Raw genomic sequence first — 18,492 nt, forward strand, 5'->3', positions numbered from 1 at the left:
AGAGTTGCACCATAAAGCAGACTGAGGGCCGAAAAAATGATGCTTTTGAACTGTGGTGCTGAAGAAGACTCTTGAGATGTCCTTGGACTGCAAGGAGATCAAACCAGTCAATCCTAAAGGGAATCAAGCCTGAATAATCACTGGAAGGACTGATGCTAAAGCTCCAATACCTTGGCTACCTGATGTGAAGAGCCAACTCATTGGAAAAGCTGGTAAAGATTGAGGGTAAAAGGAGAAGAGGGTGGCAGAGCATGAGATCGTTAGACAGCATCACTGACTCACTGGACATGGACTTCAGCAAACTCTGGGAGATAGTGAAGGACAAGGAAGCCTGACTTGGTGCATTCTATGGGGTTGCAAAGAGTCAGGATGACTTAACGATTAACAACAATCATTTGTACCATAATTCAGACTTTAGAATTTTCTTATACCATGTGTTACTTGATTTTTCCATATTCTAACTTCACTCATGTTTTCTGAATCCCCCCCCCCCCCCCAGAAATATTTTAATTGCAAATAGCCTTGGTAGTTGGCTGGGAACCTCAGTATCCTATGGCAAAACATGCCTCAAGCTTCAGAAATGTCTGGAACTCAACCTAGTGGTCTTTATAAATATGCTAGGAAGATATACCAGCAACACTTCCACAGACTTGTACCATTCTAGAATATGCACATTGGCTTTTGCCCAATTCCATTGAGTTAGTAGGAAAAATCTAAGTAGACTACCAGAAACTTGCCACCCTTTCTACTGTCTTTCTCCCTTTCACAAGAAAGGCAGCAGGTTTTCATCAGGCACATCCAGATCTCACTTCAACTAGTACACACAGGTACAATGCAGCCTGAAGCCCTCCCAGGGGAGAATTCTCCCAGGTAAGAAATGCCCTAACAAGCAATGTCAAGAGGATGTGCAGTCCTAAGAACATCCAGTCTTCACTATGGAAAGCACACCCCCATCGGGATGCTAACCAACAACCACTATTTGGCAAAGATACCCTGCTTTCCAAAGATGAAAAACAATGTGTCTCAATGAATCCAAAATTAATGTGAATGAGAATTACCACTGTGGCAAAAACTAAAGCAACTGTTTTTGGTACTACTAAGAGAAAAGGCACCCCTCAAATTCTTCCTCCAAAGAGTAAAAACGCCTCCCACATTCGCAATCTCCAAACCACAGGCCCATGCAGCCTCACAGTTCTTGTCTCTGTAACTTTCCCCCATTAAGCTTCTACTTCAGGGAGAATGTCCAATTCAACTGTTAGACCTCTCTGCAGACTCCTGCTGGGAACTCCCCCAGGCCCCAGTGTGGCTGGCTGCATGTGGGCAGGTATTTTAAAAAATCTGATTACACAAATACATTCACACAAGTATACTCATTAAAAGATTCTCACCACTTCATAGTAAATTTCACTTTACTAGTAAAAGATCCAGAGAAGGCAATGGCACACCACTCCAGTCCTCTTGCCTGGAAAATTCCATGGACGGAGGAGCCTGGAAAGCTTCAGTCTAGGGGGTTGCAGAGTCAGACACGATTGAAGTGACTTAGCAGCAGCAGCAGTAAAAGATCCAACCTCATAAATACATGAAAAAGTTCTTTTTCATGTATTTCATGTAAAAAGTTCTTTTCCTTTCTCCCCGTTGCACTTCTAAGAGGTAACCATTGTTGTCAGCTTGGTGGCCCTTGAAAACATCTTGTGGATTTACACAAATACCATTCAAATGGAAATGAACTTGTTATGTAAAGGAATCACACTGTGTATATATACATATTCTGTAACTTGCTTCTGTTAATAAAGGCCTTGGAAAATTGTCTTGCCCTATACGTTGACTCACCTCCATGGTTAGTTTCACAGTTTGGTCACCCCTGTCCAGAAAGCAGCTTTATTAATTTACCATCTCCAGTAACTACTCACTTCCTCACACCCTTGTCAATGTGGAATATTGAGAATTATGTACCTATTTACCAGTGTAATTGGCAAAAATGATAGTCATTATTATTTTTATTTGCTTTCCTTCAAGAATTTTTCTTTTTTGTATATAGGCCTTGTTTGTTTTTTCTTTTATCTGTGACCTGTCTATTCATGAAAATGAAGGGGAAGTGTTAGTTGCTTAGTTGTGTCTGACTGTTGTGACCTCGTGGACTGTAGACTGCCAGGCTCCTCTGTCCATGGGATTTCCCAGCAAAGAATACTGGAGTGGGTTGCCATTTCCTTCTCCAAGGATCTTCCTGACCCAGGGATTGAACCCAGGTCTCCTGCATTGCAGGCAGATTCATTACCGTCTGAGCCACCCGGGAGGTCTCTTTTCTGAACTCAGTTGGCTATTTTCTTATTAATTTGTAGGAATATTGAATGCTTTCTGGATGTTTATATGCTGTAACATTTTCTCCCAATTATATCTATTTATGGTATCTTTCATTAAGAAAATCTTAATATTCTACCATTAAAATGAGAGCAAGAATGCAATAGTTTTTCAATTTGAGTTATACTTCTGTATTTTCTTTTTGATGAATATTAGAACAGACAAATCTCAAAGGTCTTTTAGGTTACTTTGAGGGGAATTGAGAACCTTATGCTATCAAGTCATCATATCTAGGAAAACTTTCTCAAAATTAGTTATGTTACACTACTTAAATATTTCCTTGTAGCTTTACCTATTACTTGAAAATACAGTATCTATTTTTAATGTCCTCTGGCAATACCTTAAGTCTTTGACTTGAAAATGATGTTTCATTGGCACATCAAAAACAAAGCAGACAATTAAAACCAGTTAGCAAGTTTTGCAAGTGCACTGTTCATATTAGCCATTCCCACCCCCCAACATTTCTTAAGCTGTCATTGGCTCATTTTGGATTGCTTCACTAGTATTTAATTTCATGAGGTACATGAAGACTAAAGGACCTTAGAGACCCAGCAGTGGCCAAGAATTTGACACCTGCAGCAAAGTCAATGCAACAGCACCCCACTCCAGTACTCTTGCCTGGAAAATCCCATGGACGGAGGGGCCTGGTGGGCTGCAGTCCAGGGGGTTGCTAGGAGTCGGACACGACTGAGCAACTTCACTTTCACGCATTGGAGAAGGACATGGCAACCCACTCCAGTGTTCTTGCCTGGAGAATCCCAGGGACGGGGGAGCCTGGTGGGCTCCCGTCTATGGGGTCGAACAGCATCGGACACAACTGAAGCGACTTAGCAGTAGGAGCAGCAAAGAGTAGGACTTCCATGGTAAAGAATTCGCCTGCAATTCAGGAGACCCCAGTTCATTTCCTGGGTTGGGAAGATCCCCTGGAGAAGGGATACGTTACCCAATCCAGTAGTCTTGGGGTTCCCTGGTGGCTCAGTCGGTAAAGAATCTGCCTGCAATGTGGGAGACCTGGGTTCAAGCCCAGGGTTGGGAAGATCCCCTGGAGGAGGGCATGGCAACCCACTCTCTTCTGTGGAATTCCCTGGTGGCTCAGATGGTAAAGAATCCGCCTGCAACACAGAAGACTTGGGTTCCATCCCTGGGTTGGGAAGATCCCTGGAGAAGGGAACAGCCACCCAGACCAAGTATTCTGGCCTGGAGAATTCCATGGACGGAGGAGCCTCGCAGGCTACAGTCCATGGGACTGCAAAGAGCTGAACACGACTGAGCAACTTTCACTTCAGCAAAGAGTACACTAGCACTCTGCAAAAACGAAGAAGGGCACCTGGAAGAGATGGTTGATTCCCAGTGCAGGGCAGGGAAAGCAAACAAGACACTGAGCACCCTTTTGTGCCACAAAGCGTTCAAAGAGTGATGTGAACATGTTAAGAAGATACTGGGGCCAGCTTGCAGGAGTCTCACAGCCAGAATTTGAACATCAAAATAAATAATAATCACAAAGGCTTATCACCTACTGAATAGGAATCTCTAAATTCACACTGATAAGTGGGGGAGAAGTGCAAGTTACTACCTCTTATGGCAGAAATCCAGCACTAGAGATGGAATGATGAAGTTAGAAAATCACCACTGGACAACTCAGTGGAATGCTGACACTAGTGGAGGGTGAAAGGTGGTATTTTTAAGTCTCTGAGTATCCTCCCCATAGATACAATTTCAAACTCTCCTGTGGAGAAACATCCAACCAACACCACCTCGAGTTACCTGCCCAAATTGTCAGGATGTGCCTCTAAGGAGGACACATAACAACAGAGGAAAAATAACACTTCCAGTGGTATTTCTGACAAGTGTGTGTGATTTGAACCTAATCATGAGGGGAGGAAAAACAACACCAGAAATACCCCCCAATAAACCCAAACTGAAAAACAGGCTTCAAAATAAGTGGCCCGTGCTCTTCAGAAAATGCTAATGTCACAAATACAAACAAAGGCTTGGGAACTGTTGTAAATTAAAGGAGAGCAAAAAGATGTGCCATGACAACTGAAGGCAAAAGACCCTAGAATTTCTTTCTTCTGAGTTATGAAACATTACTGGAATAAATGATTAAATAAGGTCTAAGCTTAGATAACAGCATTATTCCAATACTAATTTCTTGATTTTGGTAACTACGTACATAGTTATGTAATATCCTTGCTTTTAGAAAATACTGTAGTATGTAGGAGCAAAGAGGCACATACTTGCAACTTATTCTGAAACAGTTCAGGGGAAAAGGGAAAAATATATATGTATTACATTTGTTTTATCCTTTTCTTTCTCCCTCCTCCCCTCCCCTCCCTCTCTCGAGAAAGAAAAGGATAAAACAAATGTATTAAAATGATAGCATTTCGGGAATCTGAGTGAGAATATATGAAAATGTCTTGTATTTTTCTTGTATCTTTTCTAGGCATGAAATTATGTCTCCCAAAAAAAGATACACTGTACATTCATATTCAAAGTTTTTATGGATCCATGCTTTCATTTATCTTGGCTAAAGACACAGGAACGGAATAATTTGGGATGTATTAATATTTCAGTTGAATTTTTAAAAACTTTTATGTGCCAATTTTTCTCCCAAAATAATTGTATCATTTTATATACTCCACAGCAGTGTATGGGAAGTTTGTTTTTCTATGTCTTTGCCATTTTAATAGTTGTTTTCTAGTATTTCTCATCATTTTAATTTTCATTTCCTTGATAGCTAAACGTAACAATTTTTGATGTGGTCACTGGCCATTTACTTATATTCTCTTGTGAAGCATCTAGTCAAAATTTTGCCAATTATTAAAAAGTATTTGATTGCTTAAAAACATGCTGCTGCTACTGCTAAGTCGCTTCAGTCGTGTCCGACTCTGTGCGACCCCAGAGACGGCAGCCCACCAGGCTCCCCTTTCCCTGGGATTCTCCAGGCAAGAACACTGGAGTGGGCTGCCATTTCCTTCTCCAATGCAGGAAAGTGAAAAGTGAAAGTGAAGTCACTCAGTCATGTCCGACTCTTAGCAACCCCATGGACTGCAGCCTACCAGGCTCCTCTGTCCATGGGATTTTCCAGGCAAGAGTACTGGAGTGGGGTGCCATTGCTTTGCTTTTCTAGTTAAATTACTTTAAGTGATCTATTAAACAAAGTTTTGGTGTAAAACTAGTTTGGAAGCTTTCTAGGATTCTGATTAAAACCATAAGATTTCAAAGTATTTTGAGTTTGTTCAAACTGAACAGAAGAAAAAACTCTTATTTTCAGTAAAAATCTTAATAAAATTTAATAAGGCAGTTGTAAAATAATTCAAGAGAACTTATAAAGTAGTCCTATTGAATATGAAAAAGTACTGTAAAACTTCAGAATAGAATGACTGCAAGCATCTAAGAAACCAGACAGAAAAGAGTTTGTATTGGGAATTCCTGGCAGTCCAGTGGTTAGGACTCTGTAAGCTAGGGCCTAGGCTCAATCCCTGGTCAGAGAACTAAGATTCCAGAAGCCACACAGTGCAGAAACTCACGCCCAGTTTTTTTGCTTTGAATGGTTCTACTTCCCGTGAAGTTTCAGAACAGGCAAAACTAATCATCTACCGTCAAAGTAACTATTCTCCCCCCGCTCCCCGCCTGAGGGACAAGCAGGGATTATGACTGGGCAAGAGCACTAGGAATTTAGCAGAAATGTATCACACTGGGACTTCCCTGGTGGTCCAGTGGCTAAGACTCCACACTCTCAATGTAGGGGACCCAGGTTCGATCCCTGTTCAGGGAACTAGATCCCACATGCTGCAATAAAGACCTGGTACATCCAAATAAATAAGTAATAAATATTTTAAAAATCCCATTATTCTAATCACTATTTAACGTCACATCATATACAAAAATAAATTCCAAATGAACTCAAAATAAAACTATTAAATACTACTCTGCAGTGCAGATTTCTTAAAAAAGTAATTTTAAAGCAGAGAACTGCTTTTTAAAATACAACATAAAATCTAAACCCAAATAAAACAGGTTAATGGCATTGCCTGTATTAAAGATTAAAACTTGAAAGACAAAAACATCACAAATTAGTTAAGTCAAAACAAACTAGTTAAGTCAAATGAAAGCCTGGGGAAAAAAACAATCAACATTTTACAGAGAGAGCACTCTCAAAAGTGAGACAAGCATCAAAATGAGCAAAGGGCATGAAGAGACAATTGAGAAAATACAGATGGCCAATTATCAGAAATTTTCTAATCTGTGAAGAAATGTAAATGGACACTTTACCTGTGGAGAAATTCAGACAGATACAAGGAAAATAATATTTAGCATTAAGCAAGAATTTAAAGTAACAGGTACCTGCCCATGTTGCTAGTTATTAACCAGTAGAGCCTGTTGGAAAGCCACTTGCTAATAACTATTTTAAAAATAAATGTACATATCTTTTGACACCAGAATTCTACTTCTCTCAGTTAACAAAAACATATTGCTTCAGCAGAGGTAACTGGCACATGGACATGCTGAAAACCGGAACAAATAGTCTAGTGATAAAACTGAGGAGCTCAACTGTAATACAAAGGACGAATACTTAAGCCATTAAAAGAATGAGGTCTTTTTATTTTCTGCATTATTGAAAAAAGTAAATTAAAGGATGTTGTGTGTAGTATGGATTTTTTTTTTTAATGGAAAGATAAAACCACACTGGGTTTCTGGTTACATCTTTCCGCATTTGTTTTTAGGTAACGGTAGACACACAGAAAAGTCTGGGAAAACATGCCTACTTTTAATAATGGATCGTCTCCTTTATTTAATGCACATTTATGTTCCTAAAAACCCTAACATAAGGATTTCTTTTTCTTAAAAACAAAAACAAACAAACTCCACAGGCTATATCCTCTGCCCCAATAAACGTTTTTCTCTGATTTTTCAGTACTCTGCCCTGGCAAAAACATCGACTTAGGCAAAGTCAAAATGTACAACAAACCGTGGGTCACACAAGTGACGTCATCCAAGTGATGACACTGACTGCTATTCTCCCAGAACTAATATACCAAAGCGTGGTCCATATTGGTGCCTGCCTCTCAGACATTTCACACCCAGGTCTTCACCACTGGCCAGGTAAAAATATTTCATTTCGGGGCCTGAGCAATAAAACTTTCAATTACCCAGAGAACTTTCAGGATGGCCCAACTGGCCGGTTTTAGCTGATTCTTTCTTAAACCATAGTTGAATGTCACTGAATTCAATTAGGAATTCAATTTATTGAGTAAATACTAGCAGGAAAGAAGACAAAGAAGAAGCAAACCCTGTCCTCAACAACCTAATAAGGACACAAGGCAGGATGATGTCAGCATTGAAACTCAGGCCAGGGCAGTACAGAGGACCTAAGGAGAGAAGACTTGCTACTGGTGAGATCAGAAGTTGCCTCTTGATGAACTAGGACTCAAATGCAGACAGATGGGGAAGAGGAGTGGGTGGAGTAAACCACACGTCTGGGACCTGATTGCAGGTGGATGTAATACAGGAAAGGTGGTAGGGGCGGAAGCGGGAAGGGACCATCTGGGGCAATGGTGAGGGTCATTAATGCCATGTGGAATCTGGCTTTTATGCGGTAGGCAGTTTCGAAAGCAGCATCTGTAAAAGTGACAACTCTGTTTTGGCCAGGCGGTATTTAAAAGGCAAGTTATTTTCCACAAGTCAGAGCAATAGGTCTGAGACTCAAGTAATCCTAAACACTCTCTACCTCAAGAAGGTTAAGACTCTGGATAAGCAACAGCTGCCGAGAAACCTACAGAAGAAAATAAGTAAAGGTGTCAGTACTTCTTCCATGCTGAGACTTCCCAAATCCCATGGAAACACCTTCATTCAAGGTACATCAAAGATTCACAGGGCAGTCCACAGGCACATTAGCAGAGGAAGCCAGATTGAAAGAAGTTCCTAGCATCACCCTCCATACCTTTGCTGGATCTCTTTGATGTCTTCTTATTTCCTTCAGAGGTAATTTCAATTTCATCAGGATTACCTCCCTCATCTTCAATTGCCTAAAGGGAAGGGAAAAGAAAAGTTCACCCAAAAAGGCAGCACACAGACTTGACTTCCACAGAAGCTTCAGGGGCTGATCTGGAAAGGGTCTCTCCCCACCTATTCATTCCATCTTTCTGCTGCAGCAAGGGCCCCAGAGGTAGACCGATTCTACCGTACTTTGGCTGCCTGGTCTCAGGCAGGCTTACTTAATTGTTCCGAGTTTGTTTTTCACTCTGGCATGAGGGACTAATTAAAGTTCTTACCCTGGAAAGCTGTCATGAAAATTCTTGTTAGTCACATAAAGCAAGCACTTATCAGACATCTGACTTATTTTTAATATTATCACCACAATCTGACAAATCCTAATCCTGGGTCCAAAAGAACTCAGAAAGGGAGAAGCAAACTCACTAATTACCTATGACGTCACTCGGCAATGTGTTATTAGACCCTCCCTGATCCCCTCTCAATTCCACGCCTGAATTAGCACCATCTGGACAGAATATGGGATGTGCAATGGATGGGACATTGCACTACCTCATCCCTCACAAATCTGACTCCTAAGGTCTTTCTCTCAACCACTAGGGGACCTGCTTCATTGGACACAGAACCCTAAGGATTTTTGAGTGAGTGCCGCCTCCCATCCCAAGACTGTGTTGCTCAGTTAAGCAGCTCCCAGGCTCGCTCAGCACCGTGAAGGCCACTAAGGAGGCACTCAGGAGGAAAAGAAACAAAAAACCCCCAACCCCCACAAAACAAACAAACAAAAGAAGATGTACTGAGCCTGTCAATGCTGATATCCCCAGACACCAGGCCTCAGATTTTAACTTTTGGAAACCTTTTCTGAATAGTCTTGGGAACCCATGTTCTATTTTTAAATCAGTTTCAAATGCTGTTTTGTTTGTAAGTAGTTTCAGAAGTCTCAAAGATTCTCAGGAATATTCTAGCTTGGTAAAGTCTAAGTTCAGAATGAAGCTTGGGGGCTCCACAACTAACCTGTACCAGGAACAAAGAAAACCTCTTCTCTGAAGCCAGAGCCAGAAGAAAGATTTGGAGTTATGCCCTGGCATGAAGAAGGGCTCAAACAGAAAGTGCCTTACCCTCTGCCTGGAGACAAAAGATTCCGGACCACCAGCAGCAGAAAACAACTACCTCGGACAGAAAATGGACCAGTCTGCCTCTCAGATGGTCTCTAGGTGTAGTGTTTACAGGGTCGTCCCCAGGGGGGGACCGCAGGCTATGAGTCATCGTTATAGGCCTTGCCAAATTAGACTGTTGTCTCCACCTTTCCCTGTTTTGCTTTTCTACAAAAATAAATAAAACAGAAAAGAGACAAAACACTCTGTGACAGAAGTAGAATAGAAGAATTCCAGTTACTTCCAGACTTGCTCGGGCAGAGTGGCAGATGGGTGTATACACTGATGGTGTTTGTGTATTTTGAGCACATCCCTAATAGAAGAGCAAGAAGGGATGGATTTCTCCTCTCAGAGATCCTAGTGGAGATCATACGAGCGTCAACCACCAACCTGACAGGGAGGTTCAATGCTCTATCAACATCAAAGGCCTGTGGATTATCTGGGGGAATAATGGCTAAAGCCCTCCAATTTGGCTTTGTTGACAGGAGGCCCTGAAGCTAGTAACACGGATCACAGGTCCCTGGGTGCCAACCATCCCCTCCTTGCATACTCTCCAGGTAAACACTTCAGTGGTGAACTGCCTGCCCTGTCGTCTTAGACGGGAGTCAGTATCCATAGTTAAAGAAATATACACTAGAGTTACAAATGCCCCACTGACTCGGGGCAATAATAACTCATCACTCTCAAGCCTGAACTTCCTCAACCGGATAATAGAAAATTACCCTCACTTCCTCTAAACAGAAATTAATAAATAAAACCCGGATCCTCTGTTTGTGAGGCAAGAGAGGGTGCAATGAGTCACAAACTGTACTGCTTGGGGAAGTAAGGTGGGGGGAGGATAGGTGACAAGGCTTAGAGATCACAGAGGAGAAGTCCTGGAACAAGAGTTGAGAGACGGTGAAACAAAGAATTCACCAGAATCAGACAGCACAAGGCAAGCGGAAGAGCACAAATTCTTAACTCCCTACTTTTCAAACGCATCCCTCAGAATCCCACCTGGCAAGAAGGCGTCAGAATCCCCAGTTTGCAAATACCAAACAGTGGTACCTCCGGTTGTTATAAGAGTTTAGGGCTTTCCTCATAGCTCAGTTGTTAAATCATGTGCCTGCAATGCAGGAGTCCCAGGTTCCATTCCTGGGTAGGGAAGATCCCCTGGAGAAGGAAATGGCAACCCACTCCAATATTCTTGCCTGGAGAATCCCATGGACATAAGAGCTTGGCGGGCACAGTCCATGGGATCGCAAGAGTCGGACACGATTTACCGACTAAACCACCCCCACCAAACAGTGATACAGAGAGAACAGTCAATTGTGGCAGCGATTGCCCCTCAAGCGTTCACATGTATCAGGCAGCGCGCCAAGCCCATTTCATGCCATCTTACTTAAGCCGAACGCGAAAGAATTCTTTCTTTTGGACACAAGGAGAAACAGGCCTAGAGAGAGTTAAAATGTCTTCCACGCTCAAGATCGAGTCACGGAGACAGGCAGAGTCCTTAGGTTCTAAGGACTAACTAGAAGTCTAACTGTAGGTTTCATTTCTAGTCTTTATTACAAACAGCACTTTCCCTGCCAGGCAGAGCCCCCGAGCCCGTGCTGGCAAATCCCTAAGCCATTCCCCCCAACCCCGCTCCCAATAAAATACCCTTTTAATACGGTTACTTCGTAAAGTACCCCCCTATTCTCGGCTTCTAGGCCCTAATGGATTAGGCAGCATCTCTAGCTCCAGAGGAGGCCCCGCAACCAGCACACGCTCAGAAAATCGCCCGGCCTGGGTTCAAATCTCGACCTCCCCTCCCCGGCCAAGTGACCTTGGCCGAGTCCCCTGACTACCCGGGCGGAGCGAGGATTTCAGGTTCCGCGTCCACTTTTAGACACTGGGATAAAAGCAGCCAAAGGAAACCCTAAAAAGCAGGGGCTGATGCGGATAACACAAGCCCTCGGCCCATGTCACCCGCCACCTCGAACTTCCCCCGTTCGCGTCGAGATTTTCTTGTTCTCGCTCCGATGCAGCGCTGGGCTTTGAACTTGGGCCCGCCGGGGTCGGCGATCTCGCTCGGGCCTCAGAGAAGCGGGGACAGGCCCGGGGCAGGCCGCAAACGGACCCCGAGGCCAGGAGGCCCCCCGAAGCTGCCGCCGGGGTTCCCCGGGCCACCTCCCACACACCCCAGGGTCCCAGCTCTACCTTTCTAAGCCGTTCCATTAAAGCGCTCTTGTTGCCGCTCGAATCCAGGTTCCGTTTTTTCAGCTCCGCCCGCAGATCGATCACCCTAAGGTCGGTGAGGCGCCGCGTCCCGGTCTCCGACGAGGCGGAGCTCAGAGCCGCTGCGCCCGCCGCACCAGAATCGCCTAAGCCGGACAGAGACTCCGCCATTCCAGGGACCCTGGCTCCACCGACTACTTCACAGAGAACCCGGCCGGGTTTACCTCGGCTTTCAGCACAAAATGGCGCCGCCTGCGAGAGAACCGCTCCGGCCGCCCCTGTGCGACTCGCTTCTGCGCAGGCGTATCCGGCGCGGGTTCGACGCTCCCGGCCGCGTCTGCCCATGCGCGGTGGCAGCCCTGGGAGGGACGCACGCCGGCGCACTACTTCTCGCCGGCCTCCCGCCGAGAACGGTCGAGGCGCATGCGTACCGCGGTCACACCGCCTGCCGGCTGTGGCCTGGGGCCAGAGCTGTTCAGCTTGATCAGGCCCGTCGCGCAGGCGCGGCCGGAAAAAGGGGGGCGGGAGGAATGGAGTGCCTTTTCCTCTCAGGCGGCGCCATTTTGTGCTAGAGCCGCTACAGCTGCTGGCGGTGGGGAGTAGTTGGTGGAGACAAGACACCTAGGATAGTACTCTCGAAGGGGCCGCCGACTTTGGAATGGCCGCTTTCGTCTCGGAAATCGGGACGCGACGGCTTGGCGACCTGCGGGCGGAGCTGAAGCGGAACCTGGACACGGGCGGCAACAGGAGTGTCCTGATAGAATGGCTGTAAGGTGAGGCGGCCCGGGGGCCCGGGGTGGCGCCAGAGGCTGAGGAACTTCCCCGGCCCTAACTGCCAGGGACTGCGGGGCCGGGCTGTGAGACCCAGGACTGACACCGCCCCTCGCTGTGGCCGGCGCCTCTCTCCAGCCGGGGGCCTCAGAGCGCTGCTCCCAGGGCCGTATGACAGATAGAGGCATACACAGAATTGAAGAATTGACTGTACTGGCTACAATCACAGCCCCTAACTTACCTGTTCTTCTCTTTCTTCCATGATTGACCTTGAACCTTCTCTCCTGAAAAAGGGAATTCAAATGGAAGCATAAGGAGAAAGACAAGGAGTCAGATTCCCGAATGATAGACATTTCCCGAGTTGAACCCAGGTAATTCACAAACTGCTGGTTCGAGTGGGCTTGCAACTTAGAAACCTAGAACCCAGAAGGGCCGCTGGAGCTTTTCGTCATTAAGATTGAGCTTGGACCAAAAAAAGAATGAGCCAGGACTGGAATGTCTCTGTAGTCGGGTAGTCAAGGCTTAACCTTCTAATGAAGGGTTGGGGGTTCCTTGGTTGGGAAGCTAACACCCACCCCAAAAAACCCAAAAGGTAAATATTGTAAAAATTCAATAAAGACTTTGAAAATGGTCCAGGTTAAAAGAGAGAGAGAATGAACGAGGACAAAGACATGCATCAGGTGGGCAGGGTCAGTGGCTGACCTGTCAACTAAGTGATCAGGGTAGCAGCTCTGGTCCCTGTGATCAAAGTTGTGGAAGCAGTCCTGGTGGTCGAAGTCAGAATGGTAGCGCTCATCCAGGGCTGTCCGCTTAGCTTCTGGCCAGTAAACATCATCTCGCCTAGAGGAGAAGCAAGAAAGGAGGATGTACATTTCCCCCTCCTAATGGACGACCTCTGTGGGAGCTGGTAAACTAAACCCTCAACTGTCCAATTGCCCCATCACTTCACAAAACGAGAACTAACTGTGTCCATAGAGGCCATTCTCTGCCACTTGAGTTGCGAGTGCCTGGAAGGGTGATAAGGGATGTGACTGAAGGGCTCAATTCTCTTACCCACATGCCCAAGTCCCCCACAGAGAAGTTAGGTCTCCTTACAGAAGGGGATCAGAGAAGTGGGTGTCAGATCCCCTCTGAGAACCGCTCACAGCCACAAGGGTCAGCCAGTCTACTAGGACAGTTGCCCCATGCAGACTTGACCCAGGAAACACCCAGTGCAGAGGACTAGTAGCACTTGAGATATAACTGTTCAAAAACATTCTATGATCTTCACGAACTCTCCCATCAATATTTTGTAAAATGCACAAAAATCCTAAGACATCTTAAAAACCCTTTACAGAAGTCTCAATGTTATATTACACAGGGACAGATTAAAATGAACAAACGCACACCATGCAGCCTCCCCCAAGTCACCATGTGGAAAAGCTCTCATAGGATCAGCCCTAGGATTATTGCCCCAGACTCCTCACAGCAAGGTCTGAAACAGGCCTTTCTATTTTAGTATTTGTATGTCACAACAGTATGTCTGAGAAATTAAAATAAACCTCATTAATAGAATGAACCAACACAAATCACTACAATGATTTCAAAGCATGGAAGGTTCCCAGGAGGTACATTTTGGTCCCTGATCACCTGACCAGCACCCTGTGTTATGTGCTGCTGTGGGGGTCTGAACTTCCTCGGGGGGCTGGGGGGACAGCCTGTACTGGGACTCCAACCTAATGATTTAATAAGCACAACTTTCACCGTTTCTCCATCAACATCAAACCATCTCAGGTTTCCAAATAAAGTACAGAGTATCAAGTTGAGCTGTAGCAAATACTCGTGCTTCTTTTTAAATAAAAAGCCCGTGTTAACAAGGCTCTGGAGAGCAAGGCACAGTTCTAAATTCCACGGGACACCAAAGAGGCGGCAGCGAGGTGCGGTGTGGCTTACCGCCCGTCGTCATAGGGCCTCCGCTCCTGCTCATAGTGTAGGTCTTGCTGGCGCCGCCGCAGGAGCTCCACGCGCATGCGCTTGCGCTCCAGCCGCTCCCGCTCCATGCGCTCCCTCTCCAGGAGGCGTCTCTGGAAGGCCAGCCTCTCACGGGCGAATAGGAGCTCCTCGTGCTCCTGCCGCTCCAGCTCTGCCTGTGAGTACTGCTCTCGATCACCGAGCTCTCGCACCCTGCAGGCGAAGAGTACAGGCTGCAAGGGCTCATGAGCTGCAGCAGTGCGGGCAAGCCCTGGAGTGGGATCAGGACGCGGTTGGGGGGGGGGGGGGGGCAGCCTAGCCCTGAAGGTACACTTGGTAACAAGTAAGGGCCAACCGCTGGTGGAGGCAGGCTGTGCAGGACCCCGCTTCAAGCGAGGGACACTTGACAGGCCTTTTGCAGGTGACACTGATGGTGCCTATCACAGTCTCCTCCTGACTCTGCACAGCTGCCAGGTCATCTGTTCATCTTTGTGTTTACAGACACAGAATTGTACCAGCAGGAATGTCTAATCTTCTCTTTATTATGTGGCTGCCTTGCTTCAGGTACCATGGCCTGAACCCCATACATCACCATTTGTTCAGGTGCACTATGCTTTTGGGAAGGAGCCCGTTGAGTGGGGAGGTGGGGGTCCACATGACCACTTGCAGATGTCAGCCTTCTGGCTGTTCCCAGCCTCAGGGACATGGCTGCCCCGCCCCCATTATCATCCACACAGGTTCAGGTAGGGGGCTGTGGTGTTACTGGGTCTGGAACACTCTCCAGGCTGACTTGCCCCTGAACACGCCTCTCCCACCACCACAAGCACCATCTCCCCTACTGTAATTCCCATCCAACCCACAGATGGAAAACCAGTCTCACCGCACTTTTCATCTGCATGTTCCTGATCCCTGGTAAGGCTGAAAAGCCCCTTCTGTCATTCTTGCTATCAGATTAATTTTTGCTTATTTATTTCAAATCATCTTTACTCCCATCTGTCACACATCTCTGGACCTTCTCTTTGGTCTCTCAGTGCACTGAAGTGAAATTTAAATTTAGTCTACTTCATCATTATAAATTGTCAGTCCTTTCAAAAGCTCAAGTTCATAAATTCACTTACTTTTGCATCATGAGGATAGCTTTAATTTTTAATTTTATGTGCAGCCAGCAGTTTATGTTGACACTGTGTCAGTGATGTAAGCCAGCCACATGACCTGAAGCCATTTTGGGGAGAGACTGTCCTTGTCTCACTATGGGAAATGTCACTTTTATCATGTTAAGTCCCCACATGCACATGATCTATTTGCCAATTACATCATTTCTAGTGAACTATTTGTCAGTTTCTTTACCAAAACAGCATTTTTTCTTTGCTTGTTGCCTTTGCTTGTTCAGGAGAAAATTCTGTATCATGCCCCCTTTCTCACTCTTCTACTAGAATTTTTACTAATGGTTTTAATTTTTTTTTTTACAAAAAACATTAACTGTTGCTCAATATAATTGATACGATGTGTTTAGTTTTTTAAAATTATGAGGATATTGTATTGGGCTTATTGAAGGGTGGGACCTCTCAGTTTTCTGACGGGGTCTGTGCCACTGTTTTTTCCCTATTGACGGGTTCTGCAGCAAACTTGGTATGTTGTGTTAACTAGCTCCAGGGAGGCATTCCATCTCCTTGTCATTGCTACCTCCCAGAATCTTGAGAATATCTACCTGAGAAGATAGTTTGAAAAAAAGTCACAAGAAGAAAGCCTGTACACAGGACATCTGTGAAGATAAAGCCAAGGAGCAAAGGTTTAAAGCAACATTCCGCCCTCCGGGACATGAAAAAAATCCTCCCAGGATAGAGTTATCACCAGTCTAGGGCAACACCCAAACCAGCCATCATTCCTAGATCCTGACTCACCTGCATGACTCTGATTCTCTGGACTTCTTGGATTCTTTGACTTTATCAAAGGAACCAACAGACTGCTTTTCTATGCTGCCCGATTTTCGATCCTGACTCTTGGATACCTGGTTTACCAAGAAGCATTGAATAGTTAAGGTAGGAAGAAATCAAATGTGTCCTGGCCTAAGCATACAAGATCAAAAATGAAGCTGAAGAGTGAATGAAACAATCAGGTTAACACTGTTTCTCTCCAGAGAACGTCACCTTGGCTCACTAAAATCCAGAGTCACAGACTCATTACCATTTAATTCTAAAGTGGGACCCATCGAGTACTTTCAGTAGTCAACACGCAAAACAGGATTTTCTCAGAAACAATCCATATATTAGAAACAAGCAAACTTCCTTTCACTTTCTCTTTTCCATTCAAAACACATTCTTCAATATTAAACACGAAGTGATACCCAACTGAGGAGGCCGCTACTGTCATGTCTAAGGATTGCTGAGTGCCTTCATTTTTGAGGTTCTTCTTAGCCCCTGAATGTACATTTCTATTTTGCCATTTTACATCATTTACTATAAAGTAGTTAAAGAATTTGCCTGCAATTCAGGAGACCTGGGTGGAAATCCAGCTTCCCAGGTGTCTCAGTGGTAAACTGCCTGCCAATGCAGTGGATGCAGATTCCATCCCTGGGTCGGGAAGATCCCCTGGAAAGGAAATGGCAACCCACTCCAGTACTCCTGCCTGGAGAATCCCAAGGACAGAGGAGCCTGGTGGGCTACAACCCATGGTATCCCAAACAGCCAGACATGACTTAGAAACTAAAGAACAACAAAGGGGAAACACTCTGACACAGTAAAACAGTGGTAGAAACACAGTGCAATAATGAAATGCCGTAACAGAACTCTCAGCTTGTAACTGGTCCACAACATTCATGAGCTTAAATTAAATGGCTGGTCATCTGGCCAGCACAGGTTAACATGGCAGGCCTGAGGCTAGTGGTGGGAACCTTGGTATTTAGAGTACCTGAAGGCAATGGCACCCCATCCAGTACTCTTGCCTGGAAAATCCCATGGATGGAGGAGCCTGGTGGGCTGCAGTCCAGGGGGTTGCTAAGAGTCAGACACAACTGAGCAACATCACTTTCACTTTTCACTTGCATGCACTGGAGAAGGAAATGGCAACCCACTCCAGTTTCTTGCCTGGAGAATCCCAGGGACCGGGGAGCCTGGTGGGCTGCCGTCTATGGGGTCGCACAGAGTCAGACACGACTGAAGCGACTTAGCAGCAGCAGCAGCCAACAGTTAACTGGCAAAGATGGCTCACTGTGCCCTGACCATGCAAACGATGGTTTATGCTGAACAACTGCTTTCCTTCTGGGAGTCAGGAGAAGGTACGTATGTGACCAGCCTCAGTAAAAAGCCTGGGAACTGAGGCTGTAATGGGGCTCCCTGGGCAGAAGCATGACCCTTGTGCTGCTGCACTGTCCCTGCTTGGGGAGCCATCTTGGGAAGGAGACCACAGGGAGCCATCAGAGTGCCCTCCAGACTTTGAGGCTTTCCCCACCTACCTGGCTGTGTGACCTCCCTGCATCACCGCAGCCAACCTTAGGCGTAACTACAACTATGTGCTGAGCCCAGTGGACCCTGAGTGGCTCTGGAAATGTGGGTAGTCTGGGGGACCTGGGCCCACATCCATCCTAGTTGTAAGGCTGTCAAGAGTTGAATTATGAACATCCAGAGCTGCCCGTGACCCTAAAACAGCAGGCAGAGTGAAATGGTAAGAACCTGAGATAGGGACTCTGTGGATTCTGTGGCTCTATGCAGCAGCGTCTACACGGAGACAATGCACGGAATGAGTAAGATGGAGATTGGGCGCAGAGGCAGCCGGAGGGCCGGCTCTGGCAGGTGTGGGTTATGAATGCACGATGGAGAGCTGCTGAAACCTGAGACCGGCAATGAACGTGGACTGCTGTGCCCAGATGCAGGCAAATAAAGCCAATCACATCCATAAAATGAATTTCAAAATAGTTTTTTTTTTTTTTTTTTTAAAGGGCAGTAATTCTTACCAAAACTATAAAGGAAAGCCTTTAAACCTTCTCAATTTTAAAGTTCAAAAAAACCCTCCATTTTCAGAAGACTGACAAGCTTTTCTCAAATTACACTCAAGAATCCCCTAAAACACACAG

The 18,492-nt window shown here is 45.6% G+C and overlaps 1 protein-coding gene, 1 long non-coding RNA gene and 1 other non-coding gene across 10 annotated transcripts in view; 2 read left to right on the forward strand and 1 right to left on the reverse strand.

Moving 5' to 3' along the window:
* The window catches only part of SAFB (scaffold attachment factor B), a 61,103-nt gene that overhangs the window by 17,769 nt on the left and 24,842 nt on the right, over positions 1-18,492 (reverse strand). For 5 of the 8 annotated variants that reach the window (XR_011567549.1, XM_070793014.1, XM_070793012.1 and 2 more), the window contains 5 exons: positions 16,325-16,431; positions 14,406-14,636; positions 13,176-13,313; positions 12,715-12,757; positions 8,303-8,387 (listed from right to left, as the gene is read on the reverse strand). Coding sequence is in view for 7 of the 8 variants with exons in the window: in XM_070793014.1 (XP_070649115.1) it covers positions 8,303-8,387; positions 12,715-12,757; positions 13,176-13,313; positions 14,406-14,636; positions 16,325-16,431 (604 nt within the window). In the remaining variant the exon portion in view is untranslated. Of the gene's footprint in view, positions 1-8,302; positions 8,388-11,684; positions 12,003-12,714; positions 12,758-13,175; positions 13,314-14,405; positions 14,657-16,324; positions 16,432-18,492 lie in introns of those variants that run through there. The other 3 variants (XM_070793018.1, XM_070793016.1, XM_070793015.1) reach the window with 2 other exon arrangements.
* TRNAE-CUC (transfer RNA glutamic acid (anticodon CUC)) lies at positions 6,064-6,136 on the forward strand. The gene has a single exon. It is a non-coding gene; the product is annotated as a tRNA-Glu (tRNA).
* Positions 16,428-18,323, forward strand: LOC139184091 (uncharacterized). Its single transcript, XR_011567552.1, has 2 exons — positions 16,428-17,697; positions 18,131-18,323. It is a non-coding gene; the product is annotated as an uncharacterized lncRNA (long non-coding RNA).

This window comes from Bos indicus, chromosome 7 (genome assembly GCF_029378745.1).
Source record: "Bos indicus isolate NIAB-ARS_2022 breed Sahiwal x Tharparkar chromosome 7, NIAB-ARS_B.indTharparkar_mat_pri_1.0, whole genome shotgun sequence".
NCBI classification, from domain to species: domain Eukaryota; kingdom Metazoa; phylum Chordata; class Mammalia; order Artiodactyla; family Bovidae; genus Bos; species Bos indicus.